The sequence below is a fragment of the Manis javanica genome, chromosome 3, assembly GCF_040802235.1.
Source record: "Manis javanica isolate MJ-LG chromosome 3, MJ_LKY, whole genome shotgun sequence".
Lineage (NCBI taxonomy): Eukaryota > Metazoa > Chordata > Mammalia > Pholidota > Manidae > Manis > Manis javanica.
Window position 1 is genome coordinate 136,333,454 of NC_133158.1, and position 21,677 is coordinate 136,355,130.

Consider the following 21,677-nt stretch of genomic DNA (forward strand, 5'->3'; position numbering starts at 1 on the left):
AAAAGGTCAGCATCTCAATTAACCTTGGAAAGGGTACCAATGTAAGGAAATGCAGATAAGAGAAGGGAATGAAAGAAAATGCCATCAATCAACCAGTGTGAGGGGTCACCATAAAATATCTAAGTGAGGGTCATTTGGATACCAAACACTTTTTCTCTTGAAAAATGTCACAAGCTCTGCTACTCACAAAATTCTCAATGACATTTTTTCCTTTATTAAACCTGCCTCTGCCCACTGAATTACCTAGAATAAATATAGGAGACAAAGAAACTTTCAAATAAGTTTGATTTCATCTAACACATTATTCTTTGTACTTTTGGGGGTTAAATTTGTTTTCTTCTTAATTTCAAGATTTTTAAAGTGTTCTCGGATACCATCAGACCTTCCCAAAACAAAGGTCTCAGGATTCCCTGTTCTCAATTAGCAAGGAACACATATGCATCACACAACTGGAAAATTAGTTCCTTAGTCTATTATTTATGACCCATTTTGGATTCTTCTATTGTCATCTCTCTGGGTCTATTTTGAGCTTGTCCCATGTATACCATCCTCAGCCTGGAACTCATCTGAAACACCACCCTTGCTCTCTCACAGGCCTTTCTAAAATGGCCTGTCCCTTCAACTCTTATAACATCTGTTTTCTAAGAGTTTTTTAAAATTCATTTTCAGATCTTATTTGATGTGATCTTTGCTTTTTTATTTTCCCTTTGAATGTGCTTCCTCTCTGAGAATCATATTTTCCTATATAGGCCAATAATTTTAACATTGTGGAGAAATTCACCTGTACATAAAAATTTAGCCCTAGTAAAAAATAGAATATCATAGTCAGGCAAAACAAAAATTTCAGCTCTGACTTCAGAAAAGCATGAAAGTAAACTTTGAAAAAACATAATCTTCTCTGTTTTCCATACATAGTCTCTGAATAAAGCTCCAAAGGTTAGAAATTAGAAAAATTATTTTCTAATAACTGTCAATTGTTAAATTTAGTAAACTTAATTGCTGGACAGACTCTTACATTTTGGAAAGCTGTCTTTCAAATGTTAATGTATCTCAAGGTTTTAGCCCTAATAAAATTTCGTATTTGGGCAAGACTGATTGACCGTTTGCAGACTGGATGACTCATTTTCACATTCATTTATACATTCTCATAAAAAAAAAAGTTAATCCTAAATAAGCTAAAAAGAAATTTCTTTAATTTCCTTCATGTGTGAATGTTTCTATAAAGCATTTAAAGCCTTAATCTGTTCTCAGGCAAATAAGCAAAGTATCTATATGTATACTCGAAACAAATCATTGCTTTTACTCTAGTGAATATGTGGTCTTTAGGAATGAGTGTTATTTATTGTTGGAGAAAGAAATAAACTTGAGCCATAAACAATATAATGTTGTCATGTTGACTTGCTGAAATCTCATAAATATGCAATTTTCTACATTTTGACCCTGGCAGATGCTATTTTTTCTAGCTATAAATAAGAAGTTTACTGAATTGTACTTTTCAAAGAAAAAGGAAAGATACCAAATTGCAGCAGTTGCCAACATAAGGTTTAGAAAAATTCTAGTGTCCCTTATCCAACAGTTAAAAAAGGAAGATAGGAAGGAAGGAAGGGAAGGAAGGCCTTTATTTTTTCCTGAGATATAAATGTTAGCAAGGTAGACAAATATAACCATAATTTTCATTATATAAAAAAGAGGCAAAGGAAGCAATCATTTTTGTTAAGTTAATCGCTCTAGACTCTCAGAAAAATGCAGAGGGCAGTATTGGATCAAGGAATACAAGTAATGACATAGTTTTGGTTAAATAATTTATGAAACCAGAACACTCAAAATCCCTTGAAGTTCACTCTGTCATGTCATAGTGTCAAAATAAAAATCCCAAATACTTAGACCTTTGGAATTCACCTCTTCTTTAATTTATACTCCAATTTGTCTCTAATTATATTGAGTAGCATGAAATGGTCAAAGACTTTTTTTAGTAATTATATCATAATTTTTAGGAAAGGTGATAAAAAGTGTCACAAAAAAAGAGCAAATCTGGTATCTTAATTTCTGAATGATGGCAAATTTCTTTAAGGGCTTGTTGGTGCCTCAGAACCAGAGCCCAGAGTAATACCACTGCATGCTCACTATCCCTACTTTGAGTAGATACTTTTCTCACAGGATCTAAATTCAACATGTCTTATGAAGCAAGGCTGGGTGGAATTTATTTTTCTCATTGTCCCAAACGATATAACATCTAATAATATGTTGGAAAATTCATCCATTAAAAATGGGCATGAGCTGGGATTTCCAAAGAACGATATCTTCTGAAGTTTCGTTTGGAATGCAGTTACCTGCCAGACCAAAGCTGGCCACCACCAAAATCACCAAGCTAAAAAGCAACACATATGATTTAGTTTTCTCTTGAGGTAGAGAGAAGTAGGGTACTTGGCAGCATTTGTTGTGTAGATTACAAATTACATTGAAAGATTAGCAAGACCTTGGACTATTTCCCTGAAATAAAACTATTAAACCCATATATTTTGTTAAAGTGTTTAAGAACTCCTTTTACTTCAAGTAAATATCTAAACATAATGGTGTCTTCTGCCAAGTAATTTTTCTTTTACACTTTTCCAGTAACCAGAAGCATGGTTTAATTCATTTTTCCTTGTAGTTTGAGAGATGTGGCTCACATTACAGTAATAACTATTGGAGACAAAAGGACTAAATGAATCCAGGGCAACTTCTGAAGGAAGACAGCATTTACCACACATTCCCTATGCACGTTTTCTCATCTAAGTCAAGCTAGTGTCCATGGTTACAGGAGCAACAGGGCCAGCCAAGGGATGTTCGCAGTTACAGGAACAACCACCATTGTTATTTTCACAGCTATTGACAATTTCCAATTCAACCCCTTTCTAAAACAAGCAAAAAAGGGTTATTAGCACGGCAACAGAAAAGACTGAATGTTCGTCAACAATGGATTAGCTCTCTTGTGAGGATGACAAACTTTATTGGAAATTTATCAACTCCTTACACATGTAAAAGTAAAAGTCTGGGGGTTATTAAGCATTGTAAATATCTATGCCATATCAAAATCCTAATAAACCTATAAATAATGTTAAACTGACTAAGTGATACAGAAAGGTAATAAGTCCACCAGTGGTTATTTAACACTTAAAAAACACCTCTGAGAATTCCCAGTATTTTCAGGATATAAAATATATGTGCATTGAATCAATGATCAGAAAGCAAGTAGATGGTTTGCCAGTTGACATATCTGTTCTCAAGCTAGTGGTATGCTATCTGTCAGTTTTAGAGGCTATGTTGGATACTATTCAAAGTAAAACAGAAGTATGAACACAAAACCACTGAATTATCTGATTCTCTGTAACTAGTATCATGTTGGTATGCTAATCAGCTTTGATTTATATGAAAATCACTTATATAAATACTATTACTTTGAAAATCAATTTGCTGATCATGGCACTTGCTACCATGTTGGGGCATTTTGGGAGACATCAGTCTCAGTATATGGAGCACACAGTCATTAGATTGGTCATTTTCTACCTGAGGAAATGAGAAATAAAAGAATGCTTTGAATCAGTGCTAAAAAGATGGAATTTAGGTACTCTGCTATTTTCACTACTGGCCTCTGTTGTTTTTCATTTGTGTTGCTGGTCACGCTTCTTAAGGAGTGTATCTACCCTGGCTCATTTCTTTTTGTTCTTAACTCCTGAATCCTTTGGAAGTAGAAAGATGAGAAAGAGCAGGACAAGGGTACTTAGGATTGTGCCAGTCCTTGAAAGCCTATATCTGCATTCAAACTGCTGAGGCGTCTGCTATAGATACTGTCCAGTCACAGTGCAGACCTCGTCCTCTGTGACGCCCAGCCTCCTGTCTCCAGCAGGCAGCAGCCCGAAGTGTTCCCAGAGCTCTCAGTGCACATCCCGTCATTGTGCTTATCCCTCTGGGCCTTCACTGCCCTGCATTACCCAGATCGTAACAGATGTTCAGAGACAGGTCGTGAATGGTTAAATAAACAAAAGAAGGATTATGCTAATCAAATTATTATTGAAAATAAGAACCCTTTTGGGCTTAGAAACAGCTAATTTAGGACTAAGCAAAATTAGAAAGCTAAAGGAAAGATTAAAATAATGAAGGCACCTGATATTTTTCATATGCTAACATGCACTCTTTAGGGAGACATTTCAAATTTTGGTTCCTATTATTATTTTCGTGCGATAAGTGCAGCTGTAAGACTGCTAGTGGTAACTTAATTTAAAAGCAAATGATGATTATTGCAACCTAGTTAAAAAATGTGTGGGACTAAAACAAGTGCATACTCAGATCTAAGCCCACTAGAAGTTGCAGTTTTGTATCCTTGATACAGGTGTTAAATAATGCTTAACCATCTGACTTAAGAAAATATTATACTTTAAAAAGACTTTTAAAAATGATTCTTACAGTTTCTCATAGCTAGCAAATAATCATATTTACTCAATACATTAAATATGTATGAAACTTGAGTTCACCTATTTATTGCTTGGTAATTTGGGAGAAGCCTTATTTAAACATGCAGAATCTGAAGTTTTCCAATTTCTAACCACAAGATAGTGGTAATTCATTCACAGCACACTGTGAAGATTTGATGTTCATGCTATACACTGTTTTGAGAGTCTCTGAGATGAAACTACATAAATTCAAAATATTGTTTTCCTATGAAAAAGTTAAAGCAATATCTTCCTAAAATACTGTTGTGATGTGAAGGACATAATTCACTGTTAAACATTACCATGTTCTGAAAACATTTACTCCACCTGCAGGTTTTGAAACAACTCAAAATACCAGTTTTCACCAAGAAAGTTTTATGCGTTGGTTAGTAAATATTGAGATCTGGTGAGAGCTTCACAAAGAACTTAGCCAAATAGTCACATAAGGGAAATAAATGGAAAAACACACTGCTACCAAATGTATTCAACTCTAGGGCAAAGTGCTTTCTCAAGAAAATTCTACAAAAAGCTTGTACCTCATAACTCATTAGCAATAATGGAATAATGGCCTCCTCTTTCATGATAACTGAGAATACACGAGTGGACTGCAAGAGATTTTATTTCAGACATTCGTAAAATGTACTCATCTCCTAAACCACTGGCCACATTAAAAAAACAAATTATTATTAAGAAAGAAAAACCCATTCTTTGTTCTCTTTGCCTAAAAGGACTCCTCAGGGCATTGAGAGAAAGGCTCTCTTCAGAAGAAGTTGTACCCTAATTAGTAGTTAATTCTCCTCCCCCATCTTACTTAGTTTATTCTTTAAGAGACAAATATCACTTGGCAAAGCTGTACTGTCTTTAAGCAGTAGAAATTTATCAAGAGATCTGAGGGCTACACTGGAAATCTAGGTATTAAAGAAACAGAATTTTATGTAGTGGAGGAAAATTAATAACTTACTGACCCTCAGAATGTCTCTTCATGTGAGAGCTTAGGTAAGAATAAAAAATTATTTATTCTATTTATCACTATCTTTATTATTTTTCCTTGATTAAAACTGATAGACATATAATGTGTATAAGATGATGAAGATGAAAGGATAGTGTATTTGGGGCCCAATGACCCTAATTTAGTTCCCAGTTCTGTCACTTACTAATTTTGTATCATTGTATTTTTGGCTTCAACACTCAATGGATGAGGATCTTTGGAACTGAGATTATAAATCAACTATTTTAGTTTGCCAAATTTTGTAATGGGCCCGTCTATTTTGTAATACCCATCAATCAAGCAAGTGGAGATGTTGAGTACATAGTTTGATACATTCACATGGAGTTAGAGGAAGAAATGAAAATACAAATTTGACATTGAGAGAGGGACCACAGACAGAGAAAAACCAGGAAAGTACAAAAATATGGAAGAGAAGATAACATTTCAAGAAGAATGGGGGCTAGTCAACTGTGTTGAAAGCTGCTGCGAGTTCAATTATAATAAAACTAGAGAAGTTAGCATGCATTCTAGCAACATGGAGGTCAAGGGTTACCATGGAGAGATGGAAATCTGATTAGTCTGGAAAGAATTCAAGATGAGGAGTAGATACGGACTAAGTTACAAACACTTTGCTGTCAAGGGGATCAGATTGAAACTCAAGTGGGTTATGGTTTATGGGAGGGTACTTTCAAGATAAGAGATACTGGACCATGTTGATATGTTGATGAGAATGATCCATTAGATAAATGCAATAGCAAAGATCTTGAGAGAATGGAATCCAAAGTATGATGGAGAACTTAGTCTTTGATAGTAATATAATCATTTTTTCCATATTAATAGTAATAAGGGTGAAGATTTTTCCATGAGATTCTGTGAGTTATTTTGGATCAATTAACAGATGATGGTAGTTTGCACCTATTTTACTGAAAATGTAAGAGACAAGAAAAGGATAAGGGAGAGAGGGGGTCTGATTTAAAAATGGGAGAGAAAGAGAAGGTGTTAAACATTCATTTTGATGAGGATGAAAGTAGACATAGTCTGATAGAGTAAATTTGTCTAGCCATGATGTTTAATCACTTGAGATTTATGGTCCTGAGTTTAAAGAAAACAGTTAACATAGTTGAGCTTTGAACACAGCAAAATTCATCTGCCGAGGTATAGATATGAAATACAGAAGTCACTGAGAGAAAGGCAGGGTATGAGATCAGAAGAAATATGAACTCTTGATGTACCATGATCACGTAAGATGCAGAGGCAGAGAAATAAGCCAAAGAAATAAGGAATAAAATTATTCTGTCTTTTGAAAACAAAGGGAAGAAGCAGAGGATGAGTGAGAATGGGAAATACTGAGGTAGAGAACATGGAATCTGAGGGAATTTGTATGATAGTTTTAAGCTTATCCCCCACCCCAAAGGAAAACATTCTCAGAAACTTCTGCTTTGGCAAGATACTCAGTGTCATTCTTTTGTTGGTGACTCTTGTGTAATACCTGTCAAACGCCACACATTTCCAGAGCTCTGATGGTTGCCACCTGCTGTAACACTGTTTCCCATCAGCCCCCAGCTCCAAGCCAGGGCAGCAGGCACGAGTGAGAGATCCCACCGTGTTCACACAGCGACGGCCATGGCGAGAGAACCCTTCGGCACACTCGTTAACATTTGTGGAGAGAGAGGTACAGCAGTTCCATCTCAGGTGCTTGAATTAAGATTTACCTGTAAACTATAAAAATGAACTACAATAGCCCCTTCCCTGACCCTAGGACATCAAGTAACAGCAAAACATAGGCACCATTGGCAAATAAACCAGCCACAAATGACATTAACTCTAGTATTGGTCTAATGCTCTCAAGCACTTCTATTTATTCGAAGTTACTAGTATCTAGTAATTGGGAGAAATAGAAAAACAAACAAAAAATAGATCTTCTCTGCCTCCTGATAATGCAGGTAGAAGTCAATGTAATTTGTCTTTAGGAATATATGTGACATTCTCAACCAAAACTGGTAACTCCCTAATTTAAGGCAGACAGTGTGTAGGGCCAGAGACAAGGCAGATTTGGGGACTTCACATGCAGTAATCCAAAGTGTATGCTGTACATATAGTTGTCACAAGGCAGTGCCACTTAAATTGGTGTCCTCACTCTCTCTCCTGACACTGTTGACCAAGTCTATTCAGTGTAACTTCATTTTGTCGGCCCAAGTAGTCCCTGCTCCTTCCCTTTCAATGAATAGATCTCACCATTTTCCTGACTAGTACTTTCTCCTTGTACTGTCCTGCCTGTCATCTCAACCAGGGCACTTAAGAGAAATATTCATTCTTCCAAGGGGTTTGTAAAACTCTGCATAAGTGGTAATTTTGGACATAGACTTTCTAAGAATAATGCATGAGCTTTAAAATAAATGTTGGAAAGAAACTGGATATAGATATAGATATACAGACATATCTATATATGTATATATTTGCCAATTTTTCCCAAATATTTAATAAGTTGTTATTCTGTGCCAGGTGCTGAGTTAGGCAGGTACTGTGTATGCAGAGGACCAAAGCAGAAATTTTCTCTGTCAACAAAGTATATTAACATACTCCATAGAAAATCATATCTTAGTTTTGGCTTTAAGAGAAAAATAACCCCACTAATTTTTATGCTAACTCTTTTTGAAATTCTCAAAGTGTTTATAAGTCCTACATATCAGGAAACATTTTGGTATTTTTATAATTAATCCAAATAAACCATTTCTCATTTCACGAGAATGTCATGATAAAAATGAAGGATTCTGTGATTTCTCAGAAGTTATTAAAACAGAGACTGTCCCACAGGAATGACTGCATTTATCAGATTTGGTCGTAGAGTAATTTATCACTTTCATCTTTGGATTGAAGTATATTTGTTTTGCAATTTCTAGGAAACAGAAATATGTAACCTTGTATTTATAGAGTTTCTTTCTTTTTGGTTTTAATTACTCCCAACTTCTGAGAACACTCATTTGCACATACTTGCTTTTCAAAGGTTATCCCCACCTTCTGTAGCCTATAATAAAAAACTCCCTGTGTGGTTATGGAAGGTTTTGAAATATTAATTCTGGAATTCACTTCAAAATGAGAAACAGAAAACAAAAAGCATTAATTCTGAAACTATCCCAGGACTTGTTTTTGTAACTAAAAATTTCACTGAGTTTCTATACTATCATAAAAAATACCCTTCAGAATGATCAAACGAGAATATAAATGTTCCTTTTTAAGCATAAATGAAAACACCTTTCTGCTAGCTGTTCTTATTATTCAAAACCGAATTACCACAAAATTTCAAACAATTACACAATTAAGCCATCAGCTTCAACTTCCTACCTCCACAGGTTTTTTTGTCTTCAGACAGCTGGTACCCTGGGTGACAGGCATACCTGGCCACACCATTTTCACTCTGACAGATGTGGGCACATCCATTTCCACCTGTGCAGGGGTCCATCTCTGAAAGCAATTAAGCAGGGATAGTTTTCAATGCATTAATTTCAGAAAGAGGTACAGAGTGCAAGGACGGAAAAAGGTTCAGGGGGAGCTGGCGCCATTGGGTTTCTCACATAAGGACCGTAAGGCCTCAGGAAAGCCCTTCTCCACTTTCACATCTATGTCTAATCCAAAAAAATGTTTCCCCTTTTGTGATCTGAACAAATCTGAACGTGGATCAGGGCCAAAGAAGAAGTAGCTTAATTTCACTCTCCTCAAAAGTGTATCTGCTGCCCTCTGGTATATCTGCAGTTAAATGGAGTCGGGAGGAACTCTTCTATACATCTGTATTTTTCAGCTCTCCATACCTTCTCTACTCCTTTGAGCAGCAGAATCATCCTTAGATAAACCTTTTACCTCCTCTAGGCCTCCCGTGCCTTTGGATAAGCAACCACAGTGTGAGAAGAAGGCTGACTGGAATGACATGGGGAAGTCTTGGGTACAGCTGCTGTGGAGATGGATCCCACCGGAATTAAGTCAGCTGGCCTCCTTCTCCCCATCGCTTGCTCCTGTCCTAATCCATTTTAGTCATATTCTCTGGAGATCCAAAGGAATGTGAAGTTACTCATCCTATAGGGAGTATCCCCAGACAGAAATCATACGTTGCACTTATGACCTAACTGATTCTCACTTGACTCTGTGAATCCAGCCATGTCTACATTATAGGCTTCTGGGTAGGACTGCAGAATTTTTACTCCTGTTCCTGTCCAGACTTTTTTTTTCTATAATGTATAGAATATAAAAACCAAAATAATATATAAATCTACTCTGTCCCCATGTTTACCCAGTTCCAACCCAACCACTACTATACATAACTGCTTTCCTGCATTTCTTATGAGTCCTTTCTTTATGAAAATAAGATTTACACACACACACACACACACACACTTTCCACAGATACAATATATACTGTTCTGCTCCTTGCTTTTATGGTAGGGTGAGATTGAGTTGAATCTGTAGGTTAGTGTTGGGGAGTACTGCCAATATTAAGTCATCTGATCCATGAGCATGAGATGCTTTTCTATTTATTTTAGGTCTCATTTATTTCAACAGTGTTTTATAATTTTCAGTATATAATTTTTGTACTTCACTTATTCTTATATATCTTAACAAATTTATTATAAGATACTAATTTATTTAAATTATAAGATACTAAATTTATTCTTATATATCTTTTCCTTTCTGATGCTATTGTAAATAGAATTGTTTTCATTTTTACGTCCATATTTTTCATTACTAGTGTATAAAAACCAATGGATGTTTATGCATTGGGTTTATATTCTATAACTTTGTTGAACATTTTTATTAGTTCTAATAACTTTTAAGTGAATTCCTTAGGATTTTCTATATACAAGTCATGTCACCTGCAAATAGAGATATTTTACTTCTTCCTTTCCAATATTGATGCTTTTTATTTCATTTTCTTACCTTATTGTTCTGGCTAAAACCTCCAGTACAATGCTGAATAGAAGTGACATGAACAGACATCTTATTTCTTGTTCCTAATCTTAAAGGGAAAGTTTTCATATTTTACAATTAAGTATGATGTTAGCTGTGGGTTTTTCATTTTCATAGGTTCCCTTTGTCAGGTTGAGAAAGTTCTATTTCTAGTCTGTTGAGTTCTTTTATTATGAAAGGGTGTTGGATTTTGTCAGGTGTTTTTTTCTGTATCTATTGAGATGATCATATAGCTTTTGTCCTTTATTCCATTGACATGGTATATCAAGTTTATTGATTTTCAGATGTCAAACCAACCTTGTTTTCCTGAGATAAATCCCACTTGATCATAGTGTATAATCTCTTTTATATGTTGTTGGAAGTGGTTTCTTGTTATTCTTTTGTGGATTTTTATATCTATATTCATAAGAGATGTTGGTCTATAATTTTCCTTCTTGTGATATCCTTGTCTGGTTTTGGTACCAGTGTAATACTGTGAAATGAGTCGGGCAGTGTTTCTCTCCTCTTCTGTATTTGTCAAGAATTTGTATTAATCTTTAAATGTTTTATATAATTCACCATTGAAATCATCTGGGCCTGAACTTTACTTTATGGGAAGTTTTAAAATTATTAATTCTACTCTTTGCCTATTATATGTCTAACCAGATTTTCTATTTCTTCAGAAATCAGTTTCAGTAGTTCTGGTCATTCTAGGAATTTGTTTATTTCATTTAAGCTAACTAATCTGTTATGATCCTGTTATTCCTAGTACTGCCTTCTTCTCTTTCATTTCCTTAGGGTCAGTAGTGATGACCCTTCTTTCATTCCTGATTTCAGTAATTTGAGTCATCTATTTTTCCATTGTCAGTCTAGCCAAAGATTTGTCAATTTTATTGATGTTTTTAAATAACCAACTTTTGTTTTTATTAATTTTCTCTCATTTTCCTATTCTCTATCTTACTAATTTCTATGCTAACCATTATCATTTCCTTCCTTTTTTTCTACCTCTCCCTGTCCCTTTTCTCCTTGTGCTACTTCTACCCAGTATGAGCTTTCTAAGAAATTCTTACATTCAGATATGCAGATGCAATCTGACCTCCAATTTCACACACACAAAAAATTTGCTGGACTCTTGGTTTTGTTTGTTTTCTCTGTTGTATCTGCATGCTTTGTCACAAGTTAAGGTAAAGATGTTGACCTTCACAGCCATGTTTACACCAGAAACGTATCTTTTTTTAAAAATCTATATCTCCTACCACCAGCTCTCAAGACAGTGGGATAGGTAACCTCTATGAACTCTGAAAAGTGAAGGGTCAATTCCACTAGATGCAAGATTATAAAATAAGTTATAATTACCAATGATATGCTCTTCTCATGACTATTACCTATGGGAACCTTCTTTTTAAACTTTAATTTCTTCTGGTCCTTCTGTTTTTGATGCCCAAGTTCTCCAAATATGAATGGTTACCGTGCCAGAAAAGGCTAGATATAATCTCCCTATGGAAGCCCTCTTACTGTCAAAGACTCTTTTGTTTGTGAGACTGATTGTAACTGTGAACTTAACCCATATGAATTAGGCATGAAAGAACTATAAAATAGAAGTGTAATATAGTACCTGGTTAAACTTAAAACTTTTATTCTCAGGTATGGGAAGACAAAGTAGCATGTGTTCACAAGTAATATTTCACTCAAGATTCTAAAGCTTCCTTTGTATAGATTTAAAGGGCAGTACCCTATATATACTGACACTTAAATGGGACCTGTGCAAATTTCTCTCATGACCCTGAAAGAGTAGCCAGGATTGGGCTTACCTCTTAGCATAAACAACTAGATAATTATATTAAAATTCATGAAACAACTGTTTGTTAGATAAGGGAAATCAGGAAGCATAGGAGTGGAAATTCCAAGTGAAAAGACACAAAGTAAGCTAAATTACTGTACTGGATTTTGCTGGAGATAATTTCTGGACTACAGTAAAAGAAGAAAAAAATCAAAAGAGAGTTCAATGATCTTACTAAGCTGAAAATAAATCTGTTTAGAATTATCAAGACATCTAGAATTTGTGGAGTCCTAGAAGGGGGATCAGACAGAGGAAAGTGTCACCCAGAGAAAAAGTCTCCAGAAATTTGTGCAATGATCCTTCTGAGTCTTTGACTAAATTTTATTTCATATATATTTATTAAATCTTCATGAATCCAGTCAAAAAAAATAATACACTGAAAAGAAGAATTAGGGAATCTACAAGCCCTTCCCTTTGCAAGACAAAAATAGAAATTACCCAACAGAAGAATGGAAATAAAATAGACAGGAAAAAACTAGAAAAGAATGGGGCCTCAGAGACCTATGGCACTATAACAAATACATAATATTGTGTCAGTGACGTTTTGGAAGATAGAAAAAGGAGGGTGGGGATGAAAATGTGTTTAAAGAAATAAAGCTAAAAATTTCCTAAATTTGGCAAAATACATAAACCTATACATTCAAGAAGCTGAGTAAACCTCAAGCAAATTAAACCCAAAGAAATCCACACCAAGATACATAATTGTCAAACTTCTGAAAATTAAAGATGAAGGAAAAATCCTCAATATGATGAGAGAGAAATGACACTTTATCTGTATGGGAAAATGTAAAATAACGGATTTCTTATCAGAGATTATGGAGACCAAGAGGAAATGACATTTTTCAGCTGAAGAAATAATACAACCTAGAATTTTATATTCAGCAAAATTGTCCTGTAGAATTCAAGGAGAAACCAAGACATTTCCAAATAAAGGAAAACTAAGAGAATTTCTCTCTAGCAAACTATCCTAAGGTAATGTCTAAAGGCAGTTCTCTAAACAGGAAGGAAACAATTTTTTTAAACAAAGGATTTGTGAAACATCAAGAAGAAAGAACGAGAACATCATGAAGAAAGAGAGCAAGAATAAGAAAAATATATATAAATCAAATAAACTTTCCTTCCCTTTCTTAGGCTCCTAAGTAGTACTTAATGGCTGAAGCAAAAAACTGTAACATGTCTGATGTGGTTCTGAATGTACCTAGAGGAAATATTTGAAGAATTATATATAAATGCATAAGAGTAAAGGGAGAAGTTGAGTTCTACATTTCGTTTAACTGATAAAATGATGCCACCAGTGGATACATTAATTATATACAATGTAATACCTGGAGCAACCAATAAAAAGCTATGTAAAAAACTATGTAAACTCAGAACTGTTATGAATAAAACAAAATGGAATTCTAAAAAATGCTAAAGTAACCACAGGAAGACAAGTAAAAGAATCAGAAAAATGAAAAACAGAAAGAACAAACAGAAAAAAAGAAACTAAACCCACATATCCAAGATTCTTAATGAACCCGAGCAACATAAACATAAAGCAAACTGAACCATAACACATTATGACCAAATAGATGAAAACCAATGATAAAATCTTAACAGAACCCAAAGGACAAAGAAAGGCACATTATAAATAGAAGAAAAAATAAAAATGACTGCATATATGTTGTCAGAAACCATGCAAACATCTTTAAAATGTTGGGGGAAAATAAAAACAAACCTAAAAAATACAAGTACATACCCAAACTGGATATGACAAAAATAAAGAAGACATAGAGACATTTTGAGAAAAAAATAGTAAGCTGATAGTATTTATCACCACAGATCTAGACTACAAGAAATGTTGAAGGGAGTCATTTAGTTAGAAGGAAATGACAGCAGATGAAAATCTGAATCTATACAGTGGAATAAAGAGAGCAAGGAATTGCGCATTATGTGGATGAAAATAGAAGATAGTTTTTGTCATTTAAAAAAATATATATTTAATATGTATCTGTGTGGGTTAAAGCAAACATAGTAATAATGTATTATGGTATTTATAAAGCATTGGAACATAAAGACATGGAAGTATATTGTTGTAAGGTTCTAACATTATACATAAAGCAGTAATATAAGTTTGAAGGCAGATTCTGATAAATTAATGATGCAACTTGTAAATCCCAGAGTAACAACTAGTTTTAAGGAGGTTTACTTAGAAATATCAGAGATAAAATGAGCTATAAAAATCCTTAATTAACTAAAGAGAAGTCAGGAAAGAGGAAAAATGAATAAAGATCAAATAAGTCAAAAAGAAAGTAAGTACTATTCTCATAGATTTAAACCCATATAGAAAAATGCATTAAATGTAAATTATGTAAATATTCACATTACAAGGTAGGGATTTTCAGACTTGAAATATTTCAGACTTGAAATATATGCTATCTCCAATCAACTCACATAACCTACAAATAATAAAATATATATATTGTATAAAGGATGGAAAGGCTATACTATGATAGCACTAACCAAAAAAACCTCAGAGCTATGTCGATTTCACACAAAGTAGATTTCAGACAAAGTAGATTAGTATAACATGGAGTATTTCATCCTTTTTAAAGGGTCAACTTTTCAAGAAAATACAAAACCACTCTAAATGTGTATGCACCTAAAAACAGAGCTTCAAAATATATGAAGCATAAATTGACATAAATGAAAGGAGTAGACAAACCTATATATATAGTTGGAGATATCAATATCCCTCAAGCAATAATTGATAAGACAGGCAACAGAATAGTAAAAGGCATATAGACATGACTTAAACAACTATCAAATGCCTTAAATTAATTGACATTTGTACCTTCAGTCAATAATTGCAAAATATACTTTTTCAAGTGCACAAGAACATTTAACAAGATAGGCCATATTCTGAGCCAGAAGCCAAGCCTTGATAAATGTAAATTGATTACAGATATACAGAATATATTTTCTGATCAAATAGAATTAACTTAAAATACAAAATGGCATCTGGACTTATTCAAATATCTAGAAATTTACCAATATAATTCTGTTGTCTATGAGTCAAAGAATCAATCCCAAAGGAATTAGAAAATATTTTTAACTGAATGAAAACATTACCAATGTGTATAGGAGAAAACTAAAGCTGTGCTTAAAGAATGTATAGCTTGAGGTGCTTATAGCAGAAAAGAAAGTCTAAAGTTAAGAAACTGGAAAAAGAAGAGTAAGTAATCCAAAATAAATAGAGGGAAAAATAATAAAGATAAGAGTGAAACCAGTGAAATAAAAGAAAAAAGATTAGAGACAATAAAAATGAAAAACTGGTTTGTAAAAGGTCAATGAAACTGACAAACCTCTAGCTAAACTGAGCAAGAATAAAGATAGGACACAAATTAATAAGATGATATTATGAATAATATTTGAAAAATATTTGATAGTTTAAGTAAAATAGGCAAACATATTGATAGGCACAATATACCACATTATATCAAGACAGACAAACTCAAGAAGTAATGGGAAGTTTAAATGGCCTTATCTCAATTTTTTAAATTAAATTAATAAAACTTATCCCTCAAAGAAAATTTGAGGCCAAGATTTCTTCTCTGGTAAATTGTCTTAAACATTTAGATAAGAAATTATACCATTTCTACACAAACTTTTGAAGAATGTAGATGGGAGGGATACTTTTCAACTCACTTTATTAAGCCAGCATTACTCTGTACTCAAACGAGACAAACATTACAAACATTACAAACACTATAGAATAATAATCCTAAGTAAGGTAATTGCAGAAATTCCATATAACCTCTTGACTGAAAATTCCAAGTTTTGACAAGAGGGTAGAGCAACTAGACCCCTCATATACCGGGTGAAAATATTAAGTTGTGCAACTCTGGAAGACAATTTGGCAGTATTATATTAGATTAAATATGCACTTACCATATGGCTCAACAATTCTACTCTTGAGTGTTTATTTCTTAATAAATCACATTCAGTAATAAAAAAGCATGTGCTAAAATGTGCAAAAACACAGAGGAATTTCAAAACATTATGCTGAGTGGAAGAATACAGACATAACCAATAATTGAATTATTCTATTTACATGGCACTCTAGAAAACACAAATCGATACTGACAGAAAGCATATCATTGGTTGCTAGGATTGGGTGTAGAGTGATCATCTCAGAAAAGGCATAAGGGAAGCTTTTGGGGTGATTGATATTATTTGGGGTGATAGAAAATTATTAATTTGTAGTGGCAACAGTATACAATATATACATTTAAGCATATCATATTAAAATTGCTGCATGTTTTTGAGTGCAGACTACATTTTTAAAAAGGTTGAGCTTAAAAATGGCAAACAAAAACAAAATTAGAACTACTGTGGTTTATACTGAAGACAAAGGAATTGCTGTAAGTACTCCATTCTTTATGTCTCAGTAGATTTTTTTTTCAGTTTTTTTTGTTATCATTAATCTACACTTACATGAAGAACATTACGTTTACTAGGCTCTCCCCTACCCCAAGTCCCCCCCACAAACCCCATTACAGTCACATCCATCAGCATAGTAAGATGTAGAATCACTACGTGTCTTCTCTGTGTTGCACAGCCCTTCACTTTCCCCCATCCCCAACATTATACAAGCTAATCATAATACCCCCTTTCTTCTTCCCCACCCTTATCCCTCCCTATCCACCCATCCTCCCCAGTCCCTTTCCCTTTGGTAACTGTTAGTCCATTCTTGGGTTCTGTGAGTCTGCTGCTGTTTGGTTCCTTCAGTTTTTCTTTTGTTCTTATACTCCACATATGAGTGAAATCATTTGGTATTTGTCTTTCTCCGCTTGGCTTATTTCACTGAGCATAGTACCCTCTAGCTCCATCCATGTTGTTGCAAATGGTAGGATTTATTTTCTTCTTATGGCTGAATAATATTCCATTGTGTATATGTACCACATCATCTTTATCCATTCATCTGCTGATGGACACTAAGGTTGCTTCCATTTCTTGGCTATTGTAAATAGTGCTGCGATAAACATAGGGGTGCATCTGTCTTTTGCAAACTGGAGTGCTGCATCCTTAGGGTAAATTCCTAGAAGTGGAATTCCTGGGTCAAATGGTAAGTCTATTTTCAGCATTTTGAGGAACCTCCATATTGCTTTCCACAATGGTTGAACTAATTTACATTCCCACCAGCAGTGTAGGAGGGTTCCCCTTTCTCCACAACCTCACCAACATTTGTTGTTGTTTGTCTTTTGGATGGTGGCCATCCTTACTGGTGTGAGGTGATATCTCATTGTGGTTTTAATTTGCATTTCTCTGATAACTAGCGATGTGGAGCATCTTTTCATGTGCCTGTTGGCCATCTGAATTTCTTCTTTGGAGAACTGTCTGTTCAGCTCCTCTGCCCATTTTTTAATTGGATTATTTGCTTTTTGTTTGTTGAGGTGCATGAGCTCTTTATATATTTTGGATGTCAAGCCTTTATCGGATCTGTCATTTATGAATATATTCTCCCATACTGTAGGGTACCTTTTTGTTCTATTGATGGTGTCCTTTGCTGTACAGAAGCATTTCAGGTTGATATAGTCCCACTTGCTCATTTTTGCTTTTGTTTTCCTTGCCCGGGGAGATATATTCATGAAAAAGTCACTCATGTTTATGTCCAAGAGATTTGTGCCTATATTTTTTTCTAAGAGTTTTATGGTTTCATGACTTACATTCAGGTCTTTGATCCATTTGAATTTACTTTTGTGTATGGGGTTAGACAGTGATCCAGTTTCATTCTCTTACATGTAGCTGTCCAGTTTTGCCAGCACCATCTGTTGAAGAGACTGTCATTTGCCCATTGTATGTCCATGGCTCCTTTATCGAATATTAATTGACCATATATGTTTGGGTTAATGTCTGGAGTCCCTAATCTGTTCCACTGGTCTGTGGCTCTGTTCTTGTGCCAGTACCAAATTGTCTTGATTACTATGGCTTTGTAGCAGAGCATAAAGTTGGGGAGTGAGATCTCCACTTTATTCTTCTTTCTCAGAATTGCTTTGGCTATTCGGGGTCTTTGGTGTTTCCATATGAATTTTTGAACTATTTGTTCCAGTTCGTTGAAGAATGTTGTTGATAATTTGATAGGGATTGCATCAAATCTGTATATTGCCTTGGGCAGGATGGCCATTTTGACAATATTAATTCTTCCTAGCCATGAGCATGGGATGAGTTTCCATTTGTTAGTGTCCTCTTTAATTTCTCTTAAGAGTGTCTTATAGTTTTTCAGGGTATAGGTCTTTCACTTCCTTGGTTAGGTTTATTCCTAGGTATTTTATTCTTTTTAATGCAATTGTGAATGGAATTGTTTTCCTGATTTCTCTTTCTATTAGCTCATTGTTAGTGTATAGGAAAGCCACAGATTTCTGTGTGTTAATTTTGTATCCTGCAACTTTACTGTATTCTGATATCAGTTCTAGTAGTTTTGGAGTGGAATCTTTAGGTGTTTTTATGTACAATATCATGTCATCTGCAAATAGTGAAAGTTTAACTTCTTCTTTACCAATCTGGATTCCTTGTATTTCTTTGTTTTGTCTAATTGCCGTGGCTACGACCTCCAGTACTATGTTAAATAACAGTGGGGAGAGTGGGCATCCCTGTCTTGTTCCTGATCTCAGAGGAAAAGCTTTCAGCTTCTCGCTGTTCAGTATGATGTTGGCTGTAGGTTTATCGTATATGCCCTTTATTATGTTGAGGTACTTGCCCTCTATACCCATTTTGCTGAGTTTTTATCATGAATGGATGTTGAATTTTGTCAAATGCTTTTTCAGCATCTATGGAGATGATCATGTGGTTTTTGTCTTTCTTTTTGTTGATGTGGTGGATGATGTTGATGGATTTTTGAATGTTGTACCATCCTTGCATCCCTGGGATGAATCCTACTTGGTCGTGGTGTATGATCCTTTTGATATATTTTTGAATTCGGTTTGCTAATATTTTATTGAGTATTTTTGCATTTACATTCATCAGGGATATTGGTCTGTAATTTTCTTTTTTGGTGGGGTCTTTGCCTGGTTTTGGTATTAGAGTGATGTTGGCTTCATAGAATGAGTTTGGGAGTATTCCCTCCTCTTCTATTTTTTGGAAAACATTAAGGAGAATGGGTATTATATCTTCTCTGTATGTCTGATAAAATTCCAAGGTAAATCCATCTGGCCTGGGTGTTTTTTTCTTGGGTAGTTTTTTGATTACCATTTCAATTTCTTTGCTGGTAATTGGTTTATTTAGATTTTTTGTTTCTTCCTTGGTCGGTTTTGGAAGGTTGTATTTTTCTATGAAGTTGTCCATTTCTTCTTGGTTTTACAGCTTCTTAGCATATAGGTTTTCATAGTAGTCTCTAATAATTCTTTGTATTTCTGTGGAGTCTGTTGTGATTTTTTCTTTCTCATTTCTGATTCTGTTGATGTGTGTTGATTCTCTTTTTCTCTTAATAAGTCTGGCTAGAGGCTTATCTATTTTGTTTATTTTCTCAAAGAACCAGGTCTTGGTTTAATTGATTTTTTCCTATTGTTTTATTCTTCTCAATTTTGTTTATTTCTTCTCTGAACTTTATGATGTCCCTCCTTTTGCTGACTTTAGGCCTCATTTGTTCTTCTTTTTCCAATTTTGATAATTGTGACATTAGACTATTCATTTGGGTTTTTTCTTCCTTCTTTAAATATGCCTGGATCGCTATATACTTTCCTCTTAAGACTACTTTCGCTGCATCCCACAGAAGTTGGGGCTTTGTGTTGTTGTTGTCATTTATTTCCATATATTGCTGGATCTCCATTTTAATTTGGTTGTTGATCCATTGACTATTTAGAAGCGTGTTGTTAAGCCTCCATGTGTTTGTGAGCCTTTTTCTTTCTTGGTACAATTTATTTCTTGTTTTATACCTTTGTTGTCTGAAAAGTTGGTTGGTAGAATTTCAATCTTTTTGAATTTATTGGTGGTCTATTCTGGAGAATGTTTCATGTGCACTTGAGAAGAATGTGTATCCTGTTGCTTTTGGGTGTAGAGTTCTATAGATGTCTATTAGGTCCATCTGTTCTAGTGTGTTGTTCATTGCCTATGTGTCCTTACTTATTTTCTGTCTGGTGGATCTGTCCTTTGGAGTGAATGGTGTGTTGAAGTCTCCTAAAATGAATGCATTGCATTCTATTTCCTCCTTTAGTTCTGTTAGTATTTGTTTCACATATGCTGGTGCTCCTGTGTTGGGTGCATATATATTTAGAATGGTTATATCCTCTTGTTGGACTGAGCCCTTTATCATTATGTAATGTCCTTCTTTATCTATTGTTACTTTCTTTGTTTTGAAGTCTATTTTGTCTGATACTAGTACTGCAACACTTGCTTTTTTTTCCTATTGTTTGCATGAAATATCTTTTTCCATCCTTGACTTTTAGTCTGTGTATGTCTTTGGGTTTGAAGTGAGTCTCTTGTAAGCAGCATATAGATGGGTCTTGTTTTTTTATTCATTCAGTGACTCTATGTCTTTTGATTGGTGCATTCAGTGCATTTACATTTAGGGTGATTATCAATAGGTTTGTACTCATTGCCATTTCAGGCTTCAGATTCTTGGTTACCAAAGGTTCCAGATTACTTTCCTTACTATCTAAGAGTCTAACTTAACTCACTTAGTATGCTGTTACAAATACAACCTAAAGGTTCTTTTCTATTTCACCTCCTTCTCCTTCCTCCTTCATTCTTTATATATTAGGTATCAAATTCTGTACTTTTTGTCTATCCCTTGATTGACTTTGGGGATAGTCAATTTAATTTTGCATTTGCCTTGCAATCAACTGCTTCACCCTCCCTACCATGATTTTACTACCTCTGGTGACAGCTATCCAACCTTAGGAACACTTCCATCTAGAGCAGTCCCTCCAAAATAGACTGCAGAGATGGTTTGTGGGAGGTAAACTCTCTCAGCTTTTGCTTCTCTGGAAATTGTTTAATCCCTCCTTCAAATTTAAATGATAATCTTGCCAGATAAAGTAATCTTGGTTCCAGGCCCTTCTGCTTCATGGCATTAAGTACATCATGCCACTCCCTTCTGGCCTGTAAGGTTTCTGCTGAGAAGTCTGTTGTTAGTCTGACGGGCTTTCCTTTGTATGTGATCTTATTTCTGCCTCTGGCTGCTTTTAACAGTCTGTCCTTATCCTTGATCTTTCCCATTTTAATTACTATGTGTCTTGCTGTTGTCTTCCTTGGTTCCCTTGTGTTGGGGCATCTGTGGATCTCCATGGCCTGACATACTATGTCCTTCCCCAGATGGGGAAGTTTTCAGCAACTACCTCCTCAAAGACACTTTCTATCCCTTTCTCTCTCTCTCTCTTCTTCTTCGGGTATCCCTATAATGTGAATATTGTTCCGCTTGGATTGGTCACACTCTCAATATTCTTTCATTAGAGATCCTTTTTTCTCT

General features: G+C 34.7%; 1 protein-coding gene across 1 annotated transcript in view; it reads right to left on the reverse strand.

Annotated features, from left to right (window-relative positions):
• The window catches only part of LOC108404713 (EGF-like and EMI domain-containing protein 1), a 488,851-nt gene that overhangs the window by 19,651 nt on the left and 447,523 nt on the right, over positions 1-21,677 (reverse strand). Inside the window, 5 exon segments of the mRNA XM_073230479.1 lie at positions 2,331-2,368; positions 2,744-2,807; positions 2,810-2,890; positions 6,993-7,115; positions 8,800-8,919. Of these exon segments, the coding sequence (XP_073086580.1) occupies positions 2,331-2,368; positions 2,744-2,807; positions 2,810-2,890; positions 6,993-7,115; positions 8,800-8,919 (426 nt within the window).